This window comes from Rhinoderma darwinii, chromosome 4, assembly GCF_050947455.1.
Source record: "Rhinoderma darwinii isolate aRhiDar2 chromosome 4, aRhiDar2.hap1, whole genome shotgun sequence".
NCBI classification, from domain to species: Eukaryota; Metazoa; Chordata; class Amphibia; order Anura; family Rhinodermatidae; genus Rhinoderma; species Rhinoderma darwinii.
Genome location: NC_134690.1, coordinates 246,193,617 through 246,217,791, shown reverse-complemented (window position 1 = coordinate 246,217,791; position 24,175 = coordinate 246,193,617). Strand labels below are relative to the sequence as shown.

At 40.1% G+C, this 24,175-nt stretch overlaps 1 protein-coding gene across 21 annotated transcripts in view; it reads left to right on the top strand.

The window, feature by feature from the left end:
• PTPRK (protein tyrosine phosphatase receptor type K) overlaps positions 1 to 24,175 on the top strand; it is a 473,693-nt gene that overhangs the window by 405,611 nt on the left and 43,907 nt on the right. For 10 of the 21 annotated variants that reach the window (XM_075862349.1, XM_075862356.1, XM_075862353.1 and 7 more), the window contains 8 exons: positions 2,219 to 2,230; positions 5,300 to 5,484; positions 5,681 to 5,768; positions 9,289 to 9,365; positions 9,573 to 9,590; positions 19,773 to 19,809; positions 20,921 to 21,018; positions 21,541 to 21,657. In XM_075862349.1, the coding sequence (XP_075718464.1) occupies positions 2,219 to 2,230; positions 5,300 to 5,484; positions 5,681 to 5,768; positions 9,289 to 9,365; positions 9,573 to 9,590; positions 19,773 to 19,809; positions 20,921 to 21,018; positions 21,541 to 21,657 (632 nt within the window). The remainder of the gene's footprint in view (positions 1 to 2,218; positions 2,231 to 5,299; positions 5,485 to 5,680; positions 5,769 to 9,288; positions 9,366 to 9,572; positions 9,591 to 19,772; positions 19,810 to 20,920; positions 21,019 to 21,540; positions 21,658 to 24,175) is intronic. The other 11 variants (XM_075862369.1, XM_075862368.1, XM_075862352.1 and 8 more) reach the window with 3 other exon arrangements.

Genomic DNA, 24,175 nt, shown 5'->3' with positions numbered 1-24,175 from the left:
TGTTTATCGGCAGTTTTTTAAGGAACCAAAACAAAGATTGTTGAAGTACATAAGCTGTGAAGAATTAAAGTAGTGTTATCTTTACAATGATATGCTACTTGCACTTTACAGTTACTCCTTTTGTTCACAAAATAGTATTATGGAAAGTCTCTGTAAAAGATAGGACATGTCCTATCTTTTGCTTTTTACAGACCATGCTCCCATACTTTATATGGGAGCACGGGCCGAAAATGCAGTTGGCTGTCCGCAACCTGCCGTGACCGTAATCGCGGAGCGTGATTACGGGCACGGCCGTGTGCATGAGGCCTTACGGCTTGTTCACATTCCGTTTGGATTTCCATTCATCTGTTCCATCAGAGGATCAGATGAACAGAAAGACAAACGGAAAGTATTATGATTCCGTTTGCATCACCACTGATTTCAATAGTTTGTTTTGTTTGCCTCCGTTCCGCTAGGTTTCCGTCTTTTTCACGGAAACAATTTCATAGTGTGCTGCGCTATTGAGAAAAACTGAAACCTAGCAGAAAGGAGGCAAACTGAAACAAAAATAAATACTATTGAAATCAGTGGTGATGCAAACGAAAGCTACACTTTCCTTTTTTCTTTCCATTTAACTGTTACTCAGAGGGAACAGATGACTGGAAATCCAATCGGAAGTTCAACGATGATGTGAACAAGCCCTTAAACACTGACAAATTAACTGTAGAAGATATACAGACCATTACATCTATTCTCCCTAAATATCTTCCTCCCATTTGATCCTATTCCACCTTATATTGCATAATTGTGAAAAATAGCAAAGATTTTGTTCTCCTGTGACCCCTCCCCCGCCATCTCCCTAATCTGCCTAATTGAAAGGCTACTAGCTACTAAGTCCTCCCGACACTGCCCTGTCTTTAATCGGACACCAGGAATACTGTTTTTTTAATCCACAGCATGTTAATTGTATTTGCATAATGTTTTTTTGTTGTGGGTTTTCCCCATTGCATTCTATGAGAGGTAAAACTCGCAACATATAGCAGAAGTTGCGATTTTTGCAGTGGAAAAGCTGCAAAAATCACAACTCAGAAAAAATAAATCTTATACGTGCTCCGAATTCTGTGCTTCATCTAGGCCGGCCTCCTGGGATGACATTTCATCCATGTGACCGCTGCAGAGGTTGAATGGGATTAAACGTCATCCCAGGAGGCCTGGCTGCAGGATGTCAGGGCGACACGTTTCCATGGCTACGGGTAAGTATGAGACTTTTTTTTGTTCTTATCATGCAGCTTTTTACAGCAGACATTCTGGCTGAAAAACTGCACCACATATTGGCGCGGTTTTTCGGTCAAAATTCTCTGCGGCGACCAGGGCAGACACGCTGTGTGTTTTTACGCAGCGTATCCTCCTTGCGTGAAGATACCGTAATGTAGCATGCTACTCTATTCTGACTGTCAGAAAGCACCTGAAGCCTGAACGAAAGGAACAAACTGAAGTGTGAACAGAGCCTAATTGGTGTATCAGTTCAAGGATGGAGCCACAAACTGCAGAACCCCTTAATAACATAAACGTATATCTAAAATTGTAAGACCATTCCACAAAGGCACTTAAACAGAAAAAAAAGACAAAAAAATTAATATATATATATATGAGAGCGAATACTCGGGATTTCTATTACTGTAGGTTGGTTAGGTATAGTATTGCTTTAATGGCATTGTTATGTTTATAAGCTATAATATTCAGTAGCAGTTTGGTTGCTGGATTATTTTTTGACGTCCTCGCCTCACATCCTCTTTTGTAATGTTTCTCGTCTTGTAATTTACCAGTTGTAGAAGAAATTTCGTGATAGACTACAGCTAAACTGCAGATTTTGTGTACTATGTCATCAATGCAATGGGGCACTGCCATTTCTTTGGGTTGAACTATATGTGACTATTAGATAAAGATGTAGCAAACTGCACATTCATCCGACTATTGTATAGTGAAACAATTGCAGGTCTACATTATAGTATTGATCCGGTTTCCGGCAGTTGTTTTCCATGATACTGGTGTAACCCTAGTCATACGTACTCTTTTGCGACCTCACCTTGTTGGTAGTATGTCTGCATGGCTGTATTGTCCATCCATTTCATCCATCTCGGCAAACCATTAACATATTATGTTGTACACGCATCTATGACCAGAAAACGAAGAATAATATACAAAAATCTTTTTTTTTTTCCTTGCTGCCCTGTTTCAGTGCCAATCACTGGTAAGTAGGATGGCAGAAGTGTTTAGTTTTTGTATAATCTTGCAGCTTGAAATTTTAAACAGTCCACTAGAATCTCTTGTAGATGAGATCTGTTTTGTATATGACATTCCCAATAATTAGAGAGCTAGGCTTAACAATCTTGCTGAGAGGTGCTACTGTGTTAATTCATGGCAGATGCCACCCCCAGCTGCTCCTGCCAGATGCCTGGCGTAGTGCGTCTAAACAACTCACAAACTTGAGGATGTCCTGTGTAGCATGGAAGATGGGTCTGGCTTATCTCAACGTATTCCAATACTGGAAGTTTTCACAAAGAGCCTAGAAAAAGTTTTTTAATTTGATCATCTGGAAAGTAACAAACTTGATTTGCAATATTGCTCAGTTAAGGAGACTACAGCATTTTTAGCCACATAGATGCTTTTTTTTCTGAAAACTGAAATGGTTTAATGATACTTTATTCTCTTATACCACAAATTTACTAGCAATAAGCAAATTGAAAACTCGCGTCTCTAACGTGTGTTAGCTGCAGATGATACAGTTGCAGCCAGGACTTTAATGCTCTATATACAGTGGAGAAAATAAGTATTTGATCCCTTGCTGATTTTGTGAGTTTGCTCACTGTCAAAGTCATGAACAGTCTAGAATTTTTAGGCTAGGTTAATTTTACCAGTGAGAGATAGATTATATTTAAAAAAAAATCACATTGTCAAAATTATATATATTTATTTGTATTGTGCACAGAGAAATAAGTATTTGATCCCCTACCAACCATTAAGAGTTCAGCCTCCTCCAGACCAGTTACACGCTCCAAATCAACTTGGTGCCTGCATTAAAGACAGCTCTTACATGGTCACCTGTATAAAAGACTCCTGTCCACAGACTCAATTAATCAGTCTGACTCTAACCTCTACAACATGGGCAAGACCAAAGAGCTTTCTAAGGATGACAGGGACAAGATCATAGACCTGCACAAGGCTGGAATGGGCTACAAAACCATAAGTAAGACGCTGGGTGAGAAGGAGACAACTGTTGGTGCAATAGTAAGAAAATGGAAGACATACAAAATGACTGTCAATCGACATCGATCTGGGGCTCCATGCAAAATCTCACCTCGTGGGGTATCCTTGATCCTGAGAAAGGTGAGAGCTCAGCCAAAAACTACACGGGGGAACTTGTTAATGATCTCAAGGCAGCTGGGACCACAGTCACCCAGAAAACCATTGGTAACACATTACGCCGTAATGGATTAAAATCCTGCAGTGCCCGCAAGGTCCCCCTGCTCAAGAAGGCACATGTACAGGCCCGTCTGAAGTTTGCAAATGAACATCTGGATGATTCTGAGAGTGATTGGGAGAAGGTGCTGTGGTCAGATGAGACTAAAATTTAGCTCTTTGGCATTAACTCAACTCGCCGTTTTTGGAGGAAGAGAAATGCTGCCTATGACCCAAAGAACACCATCCCCACTGTCAAGCATGGAGGTGGAAACATTATGTTTTGGGGGTGTTTCTCTGCTAAGGGCACAGGACTACTTCACCGCATCAATGGGAGAATGGATGGAGCCATGTACCGTCAAATCCTGAGTGACAACCTCCTTCCCTCCACCAGGACATTAAAAATGGCTTGTGGCTGGGTCTTCCAGCACGACAATTACCCGAAACACACAGCCAAGGCAACAAAGGAGTGGCTCAAAAAGAAGCACATTAAGGTCATGGAGTGGCCTAGCCAGTCTCCAGACCTTAATCCCATCGAAAACTTATGGAGGGAGCTGAAGATCCGAGTTGCCAAGCGACAGCCTCGAAATCTTAATGATTTACAGATGATCTGCAAAGAGGAGTGGGCCAAAATTCCATCTAACATGTGTGCAAACCTCATCATCAACTACTAAAAATATCTGACTACTGTGCTTGCCAACAAGGGTTTTGCCACCAAGTATTAAGTCTTGTTTGCCAAAGGGATCAAATACTTATTTCTCTGTGCACAATGCAAATAAATATATATAATTTTGACAATGTTATTTTTTTTATTTTTTTTTATATAATCTATCTCTCACTGGTAAAATTAACCTAGCCTAAAAATTCTAGACTGTTCAGGTCTTTGACAGTGGGCAAACTTACAAAATCAGCAAGGGATCAAATACTTATTTCCTTCACTGTAATATGATATAATTTCACTTACAGCATCGTTTTAGGGGTTGCAGTTGCAACAGGTTATCATAGCCCAGTAGTCCAACAGGCCTCCCTGCCACCTTAAGCCCTTTATTCCCCGGCAAATGAGGTCCTGATGTTAGCTGGCATCCGGACCATGTGCGCAGCGACGTTGTGTGCTGCAGTGCCTGGAAAGAATCGAGTAGCGGTTGCTAGATAACAAGGGTCTGGTCTGGGGTCTGAGTTTATTTTTATTTTTTTAGTCTGATCTTAATTTAGGAGTCGTGTCTAAAATAATTTTGGGGTCTGATCTAGGTTCTGAAGTAATTAATGGGTCTGATTTGGGGTTTGAATTTATTTAGGGGTCTGAATTAATTCAGTGGCCTGATTTGGGATTTGATGCCTCCACTGCACACATCCTGCGTTTTCTAATAATGTGGTTGATAGTGTGGGTGGTACTGTTCCAGCATGCTCTGATCATTTGTCAGGTCATGCTGGAAGTTTTCACAAGTGTTTTTTTTTACATGGATCCTGTAAATGCTTGAGAGGGGGGGGGGGGGGTTTATTAGTGCTCTCCAGTTTTACAGATTCTTCAGATTGTATGCAGTGTGACATCATTGTAGGTTTTGTTGTGGGCCGAAGTATTGGTTTTGCATTGAAGCCCAAGAGCTTCAATCTACAGCCGCTAATATCTATACTATCTATATTAACTCAATATTGTTGATGTAATTGTGTTTGATTTAAGACTGGATTTCAGACATGTTGTTGTTTTTTTAACGTTGCTTAATTCTTATTTCCCGTTTCTTTTTCTCTTTTTTTGTATTGACCGTTTAGTCCTGTCATAGGAATTTACAGTAGGTGCTAATTTATGTTAAATAAAGAATCAGTCATGACTAAGATGTGTGTCATTTTCTTGATGTGTTTTCAGATGAAAACCATACTGCGACAGCAGAGTCCAGCCGTCTCTTGGATGTTCCACGTTACTTATGCGAAGGGACAGAGTCTCCATACCAAACAGGGCAGCTTCACCCGGCCATCAGAGTTGCTGATCTGCTACAACATATTAACCTTATGAAGACATCTGACAGCTATGGATTTAAAGAAGAGTATGAGGTACAATTGCCAAGAGAGAGCTGATAGCAAAACAGCACTCAAAACTGGCAAAATTAAAATGTGAAACTTTTTTTTTTTTTGTACTACCCACTATTAATGTTTTTACCTTATCTAATAATGAATTGTTTAATTTCAGATTATTACTGAATCTCTAGTGTCTTCATGTGGATTTTGTATGTATGATTTAATGTTACAGAGTTTCTTTGAGGGCCAGTCTGCATCATGGGATGTTGCCAAGAAAGATCAGAATCGGACAAAGAATAGATATGGAAACATCATAGCTTGTAAGTCTTCTGCATTCATGTTTGGAAGGGTCCCTGTACGGTTCATGTAATTTCTCTTATAAAAGGGTTTTATCATTCATCTAAAGTACTGTTTTTTCAATAAAAATTAAATATTTTTGAGTATGAGACCTATGTAGTGATTATAACTGGCTAATTAGAGAATAATTAAAAACATCCTCTTAAGTCCTCATTCACACGAGCGTGAATCACGTCCATGTGCTGTGCTTTGAAACAACGCACAGCACACGGACCCATTGATTTCAATGGGGCCATTCACACATTGCGTGATTTTTCACGCAGCGAGAGTCCTATATTGGTGCGTTATCACGCACCAACTCAATGGGTTCGTGAAAACCACTCACCGCACACGGATGTACATGCGTGTATGGTGCGTGATTTGCACATCAATTCAATTGAAAATATTTCAATAAATAAATAAAAAATGCTTTGAGTGCATGAATAATGCATGCCACTCGCAAAGCACACTAATGCATAACGCAACACACACGGACCAGATTCACGCGCGTGATTCTGATATTCTCGTGTGAATGAGGCCTAAAAGAGAGGGTGCAGCTGCTAATCATATTTAATACTTTCCTATAAATTTATTGAGGGTCACATACCCCTGTAATTACATGCATGCAAACAATGCTATACCCATGGGGAGCTGCACATGTGACTGTTGAAGTCCCACAGCCTTGCACTGCTCTCACCAAAATAATAAAGGTTCTCTGGGACCCTGTATAAAAGTTTTTTAATTGAGTATTGAAATTATGGAGGGGTGGTTTGTATTTTGTGCTCAGCAATACCTTCTGGAAGAGCATATATGGGCCTATAAAATTCTCTCTGTGCATTTTGCTCTGAAAAAGTGGCAGTTGACAGGGAATATATTGGGCTAAAAGATGGAGGGGAAAAAAAGGATGGGTTTTGATGACAGAAGAATTGAAGATGAGTAGAAATGAATGGCCATTAGTAGCCTGGAAACTGATCGAAATTCATACTGCTGTAATGCAAAAAAGCATACAATTCCCTTTCTGTATTTTATTTGTTTTGTGTACTTACTCAAAATGGGCTAAAGTCAGCAGTGGGATACCAAAAGGATCTGTGTTAAAGAGGCTCTGTCACCAGATTTTCAAACCCCTATCTCCTATTGCAGCAGATCGGCGCTACAATGTAAATGACAGTAACGTTTTTGTTTTTTTCAAAAACGAGCATTTTTGGCCAAGTTATGAGCATTTTAATATTTATGCAAATGAGCCTTTCTTAAGTACAACTGGGCGTGTTTAAAGTTATGTCCAAGTGGGCGTGTATTGTGTGTGTACATCTGGGCATTTTTACTTGTTTTACTAGCTGGGCGTTGTGAATGGAAGTGTATGATGCTGACGAATCAGCATCATCCACTTCTCTTCGTTACCACCCAGCTTCTGGCAGTTCACAGACACACAGCGTGTCCTCGCGAGATCACGCTGTGACGTCACTCACTTCCTCCCACAGGAGGAACGAGCGAGGACACGCTGTGTGTCTGTGAACTGCCAGAAGCTGGGTGGTAACGAAGAGAAGTGGATGATGCTGATTTGTCAGCATCATACACTTCTATTCACAACGCCCAGCTAGTAAAACCAGTAAAAACGCCCAGATGTGTACACACAATACACGCTCACTTGGACATAACTTTAAACACGCCCAGTTGTACTTAAGAAAGGCTCATTTTCATAAATATAAAAATGCTCATAACTTGGCCAAAAATGCTCGTTTTTGAAAAAAAAAAAACACGTTACTGTTATCTACATTGCAGCGCTGATCTGCTGCAATAGGAGATAGGGGTTTGAAAATCTGGTGACAGAGCCTCTTTATCCAATTCTTTTTAATCTCTTTATTAAAGGGGTTTTCCTGTCCTAAAAAATGTATGGCCTATTCTCAGGATACGCTATCATTATCCTATCGGTCAGGTTCCAATTCACAGCACCCCTGCCGATTTGGCTATTTTAAAGGGGCCGCAGCGCTCGTTTACTGCTTACACTGTGAATTGCCGAGGCACTTGTAGTGGTGGTTCACAGTGTTCGTTATTTCTCATTCACTTCAATGGGAGAAGGCTGTAATACTGTGAACCGCCGCTACAAGTGTGGATAGGCCATCAATTTCTTAGGACTGGAAAACCCCTTTAATATCATTGTTGATGGAATTGATAGTAACGTGTTAGTTTTTGCTGATCATCTAAAACTTTTGTAGGTTACTTGACTATAAAATATTACAGAAAGACCTAGATGAGCTATTAGCACGGGCAAAAACATGGCAAATGAAATTTAATGTTAATAAATGCAAAGTAATGCACCTACACCGCAACAATAGTATTAATGCATATACATTAAATGGAATAAAACTGGGGATAACGAACCAAGAGGATGACCTGGGTATACTGCTTACAAATAAGCTAAGCAGCAGCACTCAATGTCAAGCAGCAGCTGTAAAAGCAAATAGGATTTTAGGTTGTATAAAAAGTGAGATAAAAACCTGTGGTTCAAATGTAATATTACCCCTCTATAAATCTTGAATACGGAATTCTGTTTTGGGCTCCAAATTGTAAAACTGATATAGGAGAACTGGAGAGGGTTCAAAGGCGGGAAACTAAATTATTAAATGGGATTGGAGGTGTCTCTTGCAAGGAAAGACTAGAAAAATTGGGCTTGTTCAGCTTGGAAAAAAGACGTCTTAGAGGTGATCTTATTAAAATGTATAAATATATGTGTGGTAAATTCAAAGAACTAGCACATCATCTGTTCTTTCCAAGGACTCTACAAAGGACCAGGGGACATTCATTGCATGTGGAAGAAATAAGTTTCAGACATCAAAATAGGGAAGGGTTCTTTACAGTTAACATAGTCAAATTTTGGAATTCCCTACCCCAAGAGGTAGTAATGGCAGATACTATTTCAGCACTTAAAAAAAAGGATAGAAGTCTATTTACTAACACGTGCATTGAGGGTTATAACTAATGTAGCAATGAAAGACGTGTAATTCATTGAGAAAAATTTAACTTGGTGGACCTGTGTCTTTTTTCAGCCTATGTAACTATTTCACTGTGTACAAACGAAAAATGGGGGTTTCCTGTTAAACCTTGTGTCGAACATATTGCTTTCTCTGCCACTTCATAAGGCTGGAATCGTACATGCAGTTTTGTGGTAGTTAATGATTCAAACACAGGAGTGGATACAGAAGAGAGCAGAGACATCCATTTTCCTTTATAGACTTCCTTCTTTTTGGAGCCACTCCTATTTTCGGCTCAAAAAAAACTGTCACAAAAACTGCATGTGTGATACAAGCCAAATAGACCTGCTTGACAACGGTCAGCCTGCGATTGATCATACTGTTTACTGGCAAGTACTGTGTTGGAAGTAAGCTGAACACCTATTACTATATTGCCTTGTGTGCTATGCAAGTCATAGAGTAGGAGACCTGCTGACAGGTCCCCTTTAAATAAAAGTAACAACTTTTCCTAAAAAATGGTCCACTTTTTTACTAGACGATCACTCAAGAGTCATCCTACAACCAGTGGAAGACGACCCATCCTCTGACTACATAAACGCCAATTATATTGATGTAAGTGAGCTGCACCATCTTCTCCCTGTTCCTGCATGCCTTGAGCTTTTGGCTTTTTAATGTGTTTCTTTTCCGCATGTCATGCTTATGAAATTGATTGCAAGTGTTTAAAAAGAAGAGAAACTGTACACTTTCCTTGTTCTAAGTCTTAGTATTCACTGACATTGTTGTGCTTTCTTTCACACCTGACTTTGGTTTGGGCTGTAGATTTGGCTGTACAGGGATGTAAGTACCACTATATGTGAATAACAGACCCCCTACAATAAATATTTAATTATAGAAATTGTTCCCAGTTACGTTTTAATTCCGACTAATGCTTATTACCCAACATCTGTGCATGCTTCACCTGATTAACTTTGTATATTTTGTCTTGATATTCTTTTGATTTTGTTGTTTTTTTTTCTTTTCCCCCCGTTTTATTATGTAACAAAATATTGTAAACTAGCAAAATAGTCCAGTTTGTTTTGTAAGGTCCCTGAAATGCATTATATTTTCCCTAGCTACAAACATTCCATGCTCATTTTTTATTTTGATGATTTGATTATTTGGCTGCTCCATCCTTTTTTTTGTTTGAACATGTTCTATATTGTAAATTACCTTGCAATTGCATTACTTTTTGTAGGATTTGTATTTGTCTACCGGTACATAGAGTATTGTAGTAGGTTAAAAAATTGTCTAGTGTATGCCCTTTTAATTGCAAGCTAAACTGATAGAGGCAGCTGTGGTGTCCGTCATGGTTTATGATCAATTACACTGAGTTTGCATGTCGTGGATTTGTCGCAACAATTTACAGTATAATAGTGGTCGATGGGGTTTACTAAACCCCAACCAACTGTAGTGGAAAAATCTGCACAGATTTTGACGTGCATGCGCCGTAAAATCAGCAGCAGATTTTGACATGCTGCGGATTTTCAAATCCACAAAATGTCAAACTCTGCTCCTGATTTTACGCGGAATCCACATCAAAATCCGTGGCGTACAAATCTGCCATTTTGGCACTCACTCTTACACAGCAATTCACCAAGCAATAGCAGATTTTTACCCAGAATGTGAGCAATTACTTCCAATCTGAAAATGCTTTGTCTTCTAAAACGTCAGTATTTTGCTTTATTAGAGTAGCAATCTATCTGTTCAGATAAGGAATAGTCGTTAATTTTTTTGTAGGGCAGTTCCTTCACAATTTCTTGATTGCATATAGTCAGAAATCATAGACAGCTTGTGCTGCAAAAATCTTCTTAAGTTGACCATACATTTCAGATAGCTGTCGGTCGAATGGCAGTGGCTTATCTCTTTACAAACACAATCATCGGGTAGGGTTGGAATCCAACAGCCCAATCCTTCTCTCCCCTGACATCTGCCTTTGGGGGAGAGTCCAGACACCGCCATACACATTAGATGGTCGGCTCGTCCTGCCAAAATCAGCAGGTTCAGCCGACATACATCTAATGTGTATGTCCACGTTTAGGCTTGGTTCTCACGTCCCTGTGAAAATGCGTATCTTTGTTTTTATCGCGAGTCGTGGCAAAAAAACACATTTTGACCGCCTCATAAGAACACAGACTTAGGCTCTGTTCACACTTCAGTTTGTTCTTTTCCATCAGGTTTTCGTTACTCCCTTCGTTTTGACGGCTTTCGCAGTGCGATAAAAGCGTCAACTTAACTTTGTTCTGTGGCTCAATACGATTACGGCCAAACAAAATTCAACAATATCTATATTTGTTAAAAGAAAAAAAATTATTTTGTCACCACATTCTGAGAGTCGTTCATTTTTAATTTTTCCGTCGATTGAGCGATATGAGGGCTTATTTTTTGCGGGATGAGCTGTAGTTTTTATTGGTATTATTTTTGGAACATACCATTATTTGATCACTTTTTTTATAAAAAAAATTTAGCTCTAAGGTAACCAAATAAAACATACATTGTGGGTTTTTTTACACCGTTCACCGTGCAAGTTAATTATTGGTATATTGTAAAAGTTCGGACTTTTACGGATGCGGTGATACCAATTTAGTTGATTTATTTTTTCAATTTGCTATGGGGAAAAAAAAAAGACTTTTTTTGAACTTTTAATGTTTTAATTTTTTTTGGATTGCAGTATATTGTCATTATTACAGGCTTCTGCTAAGCTCTGATGGAGGCAAGGCAGACAGAGGGCAGACCTGGGGGCCTTCATTAGGCCCTCAGACTGCCCTGACAACCATTGGTGCCCTGCGATTACGTCGCTGGGTGGGCCGTTTTGCTTGTTAAACTAGTTAAACGCCCAGGAACAGCGCGATCTCTGATACTGGCCTTTAGAGCAGCGTGTCAGCTGTGACACGCAGCTGACACCATCAGCTTATGGATCGGGCACAGCGCACGAGCCCCCTCCAAACTTCACACCCCCCCCCACTCCATGATGTACAGTTTTGTCATGGGGTGGGAAAGGGTTAAGTATGCAGTAAAAGTTATCATTGAAAAAGGTGTATTAAACCACTGGCGGAAGAATTTTCTTCTTAAAGGCTAACTAAACGTTCAACAAACTTCTGACATGTCATGGTGATGTGTCAGAAGTTTTGATTGGTGGGGGTCCCCACCAATCGCTAAAACGAAGCGGCAGAAGCGCTTGTGTGAGAAAGTCTATGAGCCCGTATTATATCGGCTTTCCAGAGAGAGCCCAACAGAAACTAAGCGGCTGAGCGCTCACACGAGCACTTCTGCCGCTTCGTTTTAGCGATTGCTTTTGTAAAAATGAAAGGAAAATAATTCTGCCTGTCATTTTTACAAAAAACTGTGATTAAGAACTCCGTGTAAACCGCTAGATCCATTAATTTTAGTTCGATAATTTTGTGTGCTGGTTTTTGATGCGACATGTCTAAAATGACATATTTTTCGACTTTAGGGCAGTTAAAGTATCAACATTTATTTGTATATTATTAACAATTACTACAAATATTGTAGGAGGTTTGCTTAATTTGTCTGCAAGGAGTAGTAAACCGTATCTTGATTTTATATTTTTGACATCTAAAGGGGTGAAATTACACTCCAACATTAAAATTGCAATACCAGGAAGGTTATCCAAATCTTGGAAGTAGCAGGTGTCGCTAAGATTCGCAAATGATCACATTTTCAAGCATGTACTCTGTGGCATGTGGGAGGGGCATAAAAGCCAGATTGAAAACAATGTTTTTTTTAGCCACATGAAACCTCAAAAATCAAGTGGTGTGGTATGATTGTGCGATGCCTCCTGTTCGTCGATGTGCCAGTTATTACCACTTGTCGCAAACTGAGGAGGACAGAATCCTTAAACTGTGCGCCTAGGCCGAGAGGTTAGCACTGTTCACTGTCCGCTTGTCCCGGAGGTTGGGATGAAAGGAATGGCAGTAGGAGGTGCCTGGAGGCGAACCTCTGCACGGACGGATCGTCTGATTGGAAGAATGGCACGTAGTGATCCATTCTGTACTGCAAGTGAAATCAGACGTCCCATTCCAAGCCTTGGGCAACCAGCGTCGACACAAACCATCAGAAGGCTTTTGCACGACATTGGGCCAGACGTCCAGCCACAGGTGTTCCATTAACCACACACCACCGCTGGCAAAGGGTATCATGTTGCATAGCAAGACTGCAATGGAGGCCTAGCTTCTTCAGCGATGAATCCCGCTTTTGTCTCGGACGCAATAATAGCCAGAGATTGGTCTGGAGACCATGTGGGCAACAGCATTTAGATTAACAAGGGAACGTCACACCTGTCCTACTCCCGGGATTATGGTTTGAAATGTCATAAATGTACAGTAGCTGGACCGCTCTAATCTTCATTTCAGATACACTAAAAGCTCGGCTTTACATTGATTTGGTCGTAGAACCAGTGGTATGGCCATTTTTCCAAAGTGTCCCAGAAACCGTTTTCTGACCGGACAACGCCAGGCGGCATGTTGCTTGTGCTGCTGTGAGTAGCCTGTGTGATCTAAACGTGCTACCCTGGCCTGCAGTGTCTCCAGACTTGTCTCCCATCGAGCAAATCTAGGATGTCATCGGTCGCCAATGGCAAAGAGAGCTGCCAGCAGCCAATCTTGATGATTTGCGTGCCCAAGTGCATTCAGCATGGCATAACATTCCTCAGACCCCCATTAATAACCTCATTAATAGCATGTCAACATGTGTAAGTGCGTGTATTTCTGCACATGGCGCTCGTACTCTATACTGAATAAATCAAGATGTGTGAAATATTTTGTTTTCATGAACATGTCTATTGATCCTGTGATTTCCACAATTACAAAACTTTTCCTTCATGGTGTTGCAATTTCAATGTTGAGTGTATTTGTGTGTTCTGTGGATTTAAATGCTATGTAAACCTTTGGTGAAATTTATTTTGTTATTGTAATGTGTGTGTGTGTATATATATATATATATATATATATATATATATATATATATTGTAATTATAAGCTCTTTTATAATCTTCATTTAGAAAAAATGTTGATACTGTTTCAGCGCTGCACCTTACTATATTACCACTTTACATATAAGCTGCATTACATCACTGTAAACCAAATCTGTCCGTGAGCTGGACTGACTGCTTGACAGACGCCGGCTCTTGTGTGTCTGACACACAATCTTAGGCCGGATTCACACGAGCGTGTGCGTTTTGCGTGCGCAAAAAACTCTGCGTTTTGCGTGCGCAAAAAACTCTGCGTGGCATCTGTATATGGTGCGTGGTTGCGTGATTTGCATCATTAGGACACTGTTTTTATGTTACAAAACCGTAAACAAGGAGGGGCTTTTATATTTCCCTTCACTTCTTTAATAACTGTAGCGCAAATCACGCGTGTCACCCGGTAGTGCTTTCGTGTGCCGTGCGTGATTTGCACGCACCCATTGACTTCAATGGGTGCGTGCTGCGTGAAACACGGGCAAGTGTAGGACATGTCGTGAGTTTTACGCAGCGGACACACGCTGCGTGAAAATCACTGACAGCCTGAACGCCCCCATAGCCTAACATGGGTCCTTGCGACGCACGTGATTTTCATGCACGTATCACGGACGTAATATACGTTCGTGTGAATAAGGCCTTATACTGATCAAATCTAAATTGATCACTTTTAGATTTGATCAGTATAAGGGCTCATTCAGACATGCGTAATTTACATCCGTATGCATTGAAATGCACAGCGCACTGACCCATTGATTTCAATGGGGCCATTCACACATTTATTGTTTTTCATGCAGCGTGTGTCAGCTACATGAAACTTACTGCATGTCCTATATTGGTGCGTTTTTACGCCCCTAGTCCCCCATTCAATTCAATGGGTGCATAAAAACCACGGACGCACATGCTGCTCGTGTTTCGTGCATCAATTACATTGAAAAAAAGTGCTTGTAGGTGCGTGAAAAACACATGCCATGCGCAAAGCACACTGATGCAACAACGCAACACACACAAACAGATTTACACACGTGTTTTTTACACACGTAAATCTGTCACGCTCGTGTGAATGTAGCCTAGGGCTTAGATTGTATGTCAGAGGCACACGCAAGCTGTTGTCATCCGATCAGTCAGTCCAGCTCACTGACAAATTCGGCTTACGGTGGCGTTCTGCAGCTTCTATGTAAAATTTATACAAAGAAGCTGCCGTGCTGAAACGGTATGCAACAAATGTATCTAGAAAAGTGCTTATAATCACAATATACATACATTACAGATAAAAAAAAAAAGTCACCAAAGGTTTATATAGACTTTAAACAATGTACAAAATAGCAAATGACAATTTCTGGTAATGACTAGTTATTAACTGAATCAGTCAGATTTGTTTATAAAAACGGTACTTTTTTTTTTATGTGACATGACTTTGGTTGTTACGATTCTGGAAAATTTGATAGCCCCCACAATATATAATGATAATTAAACAGGTTCATTATGTCTAATGAAATATTGGTTTTCAATTAGGAAGCGTTGTGAGTCTGCACTTCAGTTAAAAGCTAAAAAGAGAGGCTTTCAGTTCTGGACTAGTCCGTCGCTCAATTGTGCTTCTATTAGCGCTTATGCTTTATAAGACACCAAAGTTGAAAAGAGGGTTTTACATTCTCACATATTCTACTAAAAGATTTAATTGATTTTAAATGCCCAAATCCTTGTCTGCACAATATATTAGATATGTTGTGGCATAAGAGTAAAATAAACTGTTATAAAACCCATTTACAGTCTTGGTGTCCCTTATGCGTGATGTTTATTTGATGTATACTCTAAATGTCCTACTGCGCTATACTGGATAAAGCAGGGATTAGTATATGAACTTGCTGTTAAGACGTTAGTTTAGATCTCATTTACTATACCAGATGTACTTTTTGTGGCTGTATATGGGTACTACTTTATATGCCTGCTGATTCCTACAGCTGATATAACAACATCTTGCCTGCATGTAGCTCTATGTTGCTATTTCTTGTATAAATGGTGTTATCCTCTGAAACTGAGAGCCTCTCATTGCTAGATATACAACCACTTTTTTTTTTAATAATAATGGTATTTAATTAACTGTATCATGTTTTTCCTGTTTTGTTGTATTACAATCTGGAATTAAAAAGGAAAAAAAAAAAAATAATTGTTACAATGTAATAAATATTTTAAAAAAAACTGGTTTAAAAAAAAACTGAAAAGTTGTTGTGAGTGCATATGTATTCACACCCTTTTTGCTATGAAATCCCTAAATAAGTTCTGGTCAAACCAATTAACTTCAGAAGTCACAATCAGTTGAATATGGTCCCTCTGTGTGCGATCAAAGTGTCACACGATGTCCGTATCAATACACCTGTTCTGATAGGCCCCTGAGTCTGCAACATCACCGAGCAAGCAACATGAAGACCAAGGAGCTCTCCTTACAGGTCAGAGACTGTGTTCGGAAGTGTCCCTTTTAGACAGATATAAATACATTTTTATATATATATATATATATATATATATCTATCTATATCTATCTCCCATGAACCAAGGCTGTAGAAACAGCCCTGGTTCTGGGAAATTGCTATAGGAAAAACCGGACAAGACAATTAGTCATTGTCTTGTCTGGAATGCCCAAGGGAGACAGTCTGCCTTTGACTATCCCGCCTCCCTACTCAGCGGGGGGCTGGAGACACGCGGTCTCCTTCCCACCTGTGCGCTCATGAGTCGGCCAGTGACGTTCTATCACCGTGTCACCCATGGGAGCCGGACGGGAGCGGCACTATTGCGCCTGGATCAGGAGTGAATACACTGGCGGAGCTTAAATAGCCCTGCGCCGGTCCACTCTCTCTTTTCTCCTCAGCTCACCCACACCAACGGACCTCCCCTCTAACCTGCTCCATCGGGATCCTTCGCTGCTAAATATTTCCCCACCCCCCATGTGCAGCAGCTGCACTTAACCCTTCCCCTCCCCCCTATACAATGAGCAAATTTCACCTGGTTAACCCTTTCTCTCTATACAACGAGCATATTTCCTCTGGTTAACCCTTCATCTCTCACCCCCTATACAATGAGCACGTTTCCCCCTTCATAACACTTTACCTCCCCTCCTTTTCCCCTGGCATCCTATTTCCTTGATTTAACCCTTTACCTTCCATAGCCTGCCCTAACCCAGCACATTACCTACACTTTTCCCCTGGTATTTAACCCTTCACTTCCCCTGAACCAATATCTCTATTTACCCCAACCGTACAAAAGTTAACCCCATTAGTAACAAGGACAGTTAGTCAGGCGGGGGTGGGACATAGAAGCAAGCATGAATGTACTGTATTTTATATGTATGTTTAGGTACGTGGGTTGGGTGTTAGGATAGTATTGTAATATCTTGTAATACTGTGACTCGTCTAGTGTTATTATACTCAATACATATTAAGTTATGTCTATTGACGTATACTGATACTATACCGTGAATATTTACTGTATTGTGTTTTATCTTATTTGTAATGGTAATAAACCTTTACTATACAATTGTCGTGAATCACCGTGCACGCACACGTACTTAATAGCAAGGCAAATAGATAGCGTTATACAAAAGAAAAGGTAGGGGAGCTAGGCATAACCCTAGTGACCCTAATCAAAGGAGGAAGTAAGAGCAGGTGACACGAGCCAGTGAACCCCACTAAATACTAGCCCATTTTACAGAGACAAAGTTGTGGAGAAGTAAAAATCAGAGTTGGGTTATAAAAAAAAATATCCCAAACTTTGAACATCCTACGGAGCATCAATAAATTTACTGTAACAAAATGGAAAAAATGTCACATCTACACACCTGACAAGTGAAGGCTGCCCACCAAAACTCAGACCGGACAAGGAGGGTATTAATCAGAGGTTCTACAGGCAACGACAATAACACTGAAGTAACTCCACAGATCCACAGCGGGGTCGACTACGGAACCCCTGCACAACGGAGACCAACAGAAACCATTGGCACTGGATCCGTCACCATTGAAATCAATGGTGATGGAAACAGAAACCTTTTGGTTTCCGTTTGTGTCAGTCGGGGTCCCATTCCGACGGAACAGGACCCTAGCCCATATGTGAACGAAGCCTAAGCCGTATACTCCACAGAGTGGAGCTCTATGGAAGAGTGGCCAGAAAAAAAAGCCATTGCTTAAAGAAAACCCTATGAATACATGTTTTGATTTTGCCAAACAGCATGTGCCAGACTCCCCAAACACATAGAAGAAGGTTCTCTGGTCAGCTGAGACTAAAATTAAATGTAACTTTTTGACTATCAACGGAAACTCTGTGTGGCGCAAACCCAACACTTCCCATAACCCTAAGAACACCATTCCCACACTGAAGAATGGTGATGGCAGCATCGCTCTATGGGAATGCTTTTCTTTGGCAGGTACTGGAAAACTGGTCAGGATTGTAGGAAAGATGAATGTCCGTGAATACAGGGAAATTATTGAGGAAAACTTGTTTGTCTGACAGAGATTTGAGACTGGGACAGAGGTTCACCTTCCAGCAGGACAATGACCTAAAACACACTGCTAAAGCTACACTGGAGTGGTTTAGGGGAAACACGTAGATGTCTGGGAATGGCCTAGTCAAAGCCTAAAGCCAAACTACTGTATACCAATACAATCCTTCTAACTTGAAGGAGTTGGAGCAGTTTTGCCTGGAAGAATGGGCAAAAATTCCAGTGTCTGTATGTGCTAAGCTAATAGAGACATAACCTAAGAGACTTCTGCATCTGTAATTGCAGTAAATGTGGCTCCACAAAACCATGGACTTTCAGGGGGTGAATACTTATGCACATTAAAGTTCTGTTTTTAGTCCGATTTATTGTATTGTCACAGTAAAAAATATTTTTAACCTTCAAAGCGGTAGGCATGTTGTGTAAATAAAATGGCACTAAAAATACATTTTATTCAAAGTTGTAATGCAACAAAACAGGAAAAGTACCAAGGGGGTAGGGGTGAATACTTTCGGAAGGCATTGCAAATTATGTTGAATATCAGTATTTCCACTAGTGGCCTAAAATGACTGTAAATATAGATAAAGGTTGATAATAGAAATTCTCCTCCTTTCTGGTTATTAAAAATTCTATTTCTTTTTTTTATACTTTTACCTTTTTCATGGAAAACTGGGCTACGACCAATATATCTGCCATAAATTCTTCTATGGGGGTTGTCACTATTGCCTCTCAATAGCAAATTTGCATAGTCAAGCAGCAATCTCTCTTCCACTTTATTATCTCTGTTTAACTGAACATCTATAGCTAAAGGTGCCCAAACACATTAGAGGAAACTCTGCCAAAAAAAATCTTATTTCAGCAAGATCGGGTGACTAATATGTGTGGGAGCCACTTGACTATCCCCCTATGGCAGATTTCAGGAGAAAGAAGGATCAGACTTGTTGAAATTCACCATGCCCGAACCTCTTTTTGTTACGGGACATTACTATTAAACTAACTTAGGCCCCATGCATACGAACGTATTGGCACCATTCATTTCAATGGACCCATACACATGACCGTGGTTTCATTGCATTGCCCAGGAGCCTGGACCGCAAAAACATAGGACGTGTCTTATGGCCGTTTTTTGTGGTCCAAGCTCATAGAAATGAAAGCACATGCGATTTGCGGGCAGCCCAAGGGTGACACTCCGCGGCCGTCCGAGCTGCAAATCACAGCCGTCCACACCACTATGTTCGTGTGCATGAGGCCTTAATATACTGTGCTAACATGAATTGAACTTTCAACATGTAACAATAGCCCTGCTAAAGTGGTGAAGAACTTGAAGACTTGTTAACAATGTTTTCCACTTTTATTTACCTATTTTATATATACAATTGGCAGTCACTATAAGATATATTAATGTGTTGTTTGACTTCCTTACATTCCCTTATCGTGGTGTTGATAGCGTTGCTTGTTAAAGTCAGGTAATGGAAGTAGATAGCAGAAATTAACCGGTTTTTGCATGTTGTTTCAGGGATACCAGCGTCCTAGTCATTACATTGCAACCCAAGGTAAGAGAATCTTCTCTTATGACTTTGTCTTTTTTTGGATGCATTCATTAGAAACTTTTGCTAAGACATTATGATTGTTTGCCTCAATGTAGTGAATGGGTTTTATTGGCTCCAATATTGAATAGGGGCTGTTTTATTTTAAAGGCTCTGTAGACCTTTAAAATCGTTTTTTGTTTTGTTTTTAGTTTGTTTTCTTTTATCCGTGTTTGGTGCAACTTTCTAATTACTTTTTGTTAAAAATAGTTTTAACTTTTTGAGATGCAACTGCTTTGTATCCTGTAAACAGATCTGCTGTATCTAGAGTGCTGAAACCTGTATCCGTCAAGTCAGCGGCACTGACGGGTTCAGTGTCAGCAGGTCACCCTTTTACCGATCACATCTAAGTTCATAACTTTGAAACACAGGATGCACCTGTTATCGATCACATTTAAGTTACGGATAAAGGTTTCAGCGGTAACGGCTCAATCCTGCGTGTCAGAGACACTCCGGACTCGCTGACACTGAACCAGTCAGTGCCGCTGACCTAACGTATACAGGTTTCAGCACTGGATACAGCTGATCTGTATACAGTATACAAAGCAGCTGTATCTCTAAAAGTAAAAGTAATTTGTAATAAGAATTTAGAAAGTTGCACAAAGCACACTAAGACATTTTTATTACAATTAAAAAAAACTTTCTAAGGTGTACATAGCCTTTAATATTCAGAGATGGTCTAACTTTGTGAAGAGAGCCATCAGAACATAATGCTAGAGTCATCATATGTCCTATGTTGTGCAAGCAGCAGTGGGATTTATGCTATAGGATACCTGTTTGGTCAGCAGGTTATAGTCCCCAGTTCACGCATGTTATTTCAAAAGTGTGAGGGGAGAGTTTATGCTTCCATACACCTATTAGATCGATTTACCCCTAAAAATAGACATAACGAGGTCCCCATTTGCATTAGATTGTTAGTGGGATCAGCCAACTAAAACGCAATGTCTATGGTCAGCTTTATAAATATAAAGAAATTGTTTAAAGGCAGGTTGACAAATCCAGTATGTTTTTGTTTTTTTTTTCGAAATTCTCACTGACTTCCATACAGCTGAAACCATTTAATGCTATCGTTTTTCAGGTCCAGTTCATGAAACGGTGTATGATTTCTGGAGGATGATATGGCAAGAACAGTCGGCCTGCATTGTAATGGTTACAAATCTAGTGGAAGTTGGCAGGGTAAGAACGTTAATTTCTAACATTTGGGTATCTAGCCACAGCCATTTTTGTACCTTACTACGCTTTTCTCAATTTTGCCTATACTGGGCCTCCATCTCACTAAGACATGGCGGAATTGTTCCGAGCTGAAAATACACAACAAAATACAGTCCAATGCGAGTGAATTGCATTTTACTAAATTCCACTCGTGCGGTGGAATAAAAAATCAGTGCTGATTTTTATACGGGTTTGCTGCAGATTAACAGAAAAATTATTCTGCATTTGAACTTACCATTACAGTGACTCATATATGTTACTTATTTGGGGCCTCACAAGAAGACCCATGCCCTACAACTTTGTTTCTGATTTGATATGTAAAAATGGCTGATGATAATCAACAATACTTGGCTATGTTGCAAGCAATTCTTTATAGGGTTTTTTTCCAAAGACCTCTTTGAATGGTAACTGTTAGCAATATTTTAAAATATTTCTATCTAGAATACCATTATGCAGAATCTATACTGTTTTGTTATGTGGTTACAGGTCAAATGTTACAAGTACTGGCCTGATGATACCGAAGTCTATGCAGATTTTAAAGTGACATGTGTGGAAATGGAACCACTTGCGGAGTATGTGATCCGAACATTCACTCTTGAAAGGGTAAATATTGCAAACGTATTTCTTTTTATTTGAATCTGTTTTGCCCTTGCCATACCTGACCCAAGCCAGATTCATTTTGCTTATTTTAGCTTGTCATTGCAGAAGTTTAGTGTGTAAAAAAAATCTGGATTCACAGCGGCTTGTTCATTTGAATAAAATACAATGTTCGGTTTTCCCCAAGTATATGGAATAAGTAATTCTCCAATACAATTGTGCTTCCGGTATTACAGTACAAGAGAATTAAGGATTTTTGTTAGGCATATTCGTAATGCTGGTTACAAACAATTTAACGTGTCCCAGGTAACCTTAAGGATCAAAATCCTAAGGCCCTGTTCACACTGAGTTTTTTGCCACGGTTTTTGCCGCAAAAACACGGCCAAAATGGACTCCTATTGATTTCAATGGGAGGTGGAGGCGTTTTTTTTACCGCGAGCAAAAAAAATGCTCGCGGGGAAAAAGCAACATGCCCTATCTTGAGGCGTTTTCCGGCTCAAAAACACCATTGAAATCAATTTTCGGCATAAAACGCTTGCGGTTATTCAATCTTTCTGTTGAAGAAATAGCTAAAAAAAAAAAAGCCTAAAAAAAACGCGGCAAAAACGCGTGTGGTGCAAAACCACTTAAAAAAGAATGGAGCTGATTTTTCCAGGCAGAATTTTCTGCTTGCAAAAAAAACTCAGTGTTAACAGGGCCTAAGCCTTGAAATAGTGAACAGTGAATAGTGTTTTTATAGGCAATGGGTAAAATCAAATCATGCATACCTGACCGCCTCCACCACTTTTCTACATACATATCTTAATCAGGACTTAATTTACAAGTTCAGATCTGCGGCATCTGTTTCTTCATAGTAAAATTATTCTGAAAACTCCTAATTTGCTTTTGGGTTATATTTCTGCGAAAAATTGGCTTCTATAATAACAAGTATTTGTTCTCTCATTGGTAAGGTAAGATGGCTAATGCATATTGTGAAAATATGAAAGGATAACAGGACAACAACAAAAAAATGATTGCAGAAGAAAACAAAAAACTGAGGCAATCATGTTTGTATCATTAATGAAAGCTGTGTGTAGTCCACAAGCCTGACATGTAATTCTAGAGAAACGAATAGGAGGTCCTCAAAGTAGAAATACAACATTGTATTTTCAAGTACAATGAGTGAAGTAACAACTATGATATTTTATTTTTTTATTTTTTTTTATTTGTATTTATTTTATCTGCATTAGTGCAATAAAGAAAAAACAGTGGCAGGTCAGAATTCAGCTGTCCTTTCTCAAAGTGCTTTTTTATGAGTTTCACCAGTGTGTTTTGTGCAACTTTCTTATTACTTTTAATTAAAAATTATTTTTACTTTTTGAGATACAGCTGCTTTGTATCCTGTATAAATTAGGGGGTCCTTCTAGGAGCGGAATCCCCGGCCAGATGGATTCTGCTCCTACAGTGAGTTAGTGGCGCTGTCTGTGGGGGGTGTGGTGCTTTCTGCATGGGCACTGGGTGTGGCACTATGTGGGCACTATCTACAGTGGGAACTGAGGCACTATGTGGGCACTGTCTACAGTGATATTGTGCCACTATTTACATGGGCACTGTGGTGTTTTCAGGTGGCCGGGCTAAAAAAACCCTTAGGCCTCATGCACACGAACGTGCTTTTGCAGCCGCAATTCCCCTGAAAATCCACAGGAGAATTGCGGCCCCATTCATTTCTATGGGGCCATGCACACGACCGTAGTTTTTACTGCAGAAAGAACGGACATGTCTTATTACGGCCGTGTTCTGCGGTCCGGGCTCGTTGAAAATAATGGCCCGCGGCTGACAGTCCGCTGCTGGCCGACCCGAAAATCACGGGCGTGCACATGGCTACGGTCGTATTCATGAGGCCTTACTAAAAAAATTCATCCATTTTTTTTTTTTAACATCCATGAAGAACGCATGGCAAATAAATTTTCCCTTTTAGCCCTCTTCTCCGCTCACAGTGATCCAGGGTGATGGAGATAGAAGAATAAGGGTATGTGCACACGGTAGCAGGCTTTTACGTCTGAAAAGACAGACTGTTTTCAGGAGAAAACAGCTGCCTCGTTTCAGACGTTAATGCTCCTCCTCGCATTTTGCGAGGCTTCTCTGACAGCCGTAAGTTTTGAGCTGTGCTTCATTGAGTTCAATGAAGAACGGTTCAAATTACGTCTGAAAGAAGTGCCCTGCACTTCTTTTGATGAGGCTGTATTTTTACGCGTCGTCGTTTGACAGCTGTCAAACGACGACGCGTAAATGACAGGTTGTCTGCACAGTACGTCGGCAAACCCATTCAAATGAATGGGCAGATGTTTGCCGACGTATTGTAGCCTTCTTTTCAGACGTAAAACGAGGCATAATACGCCTCGTTTACGTCTGAAAATAGGTCGGGTGAACCCAGCCTAATAGTTACAGAGCTGTACAGTGTGTGTGTGTGTGTGTGTGTGTGTGTGTGTGTGTGTGTGTGTGTGTGTGTGTGTGTGTGTGTATATATATATATGTTTCACATTTT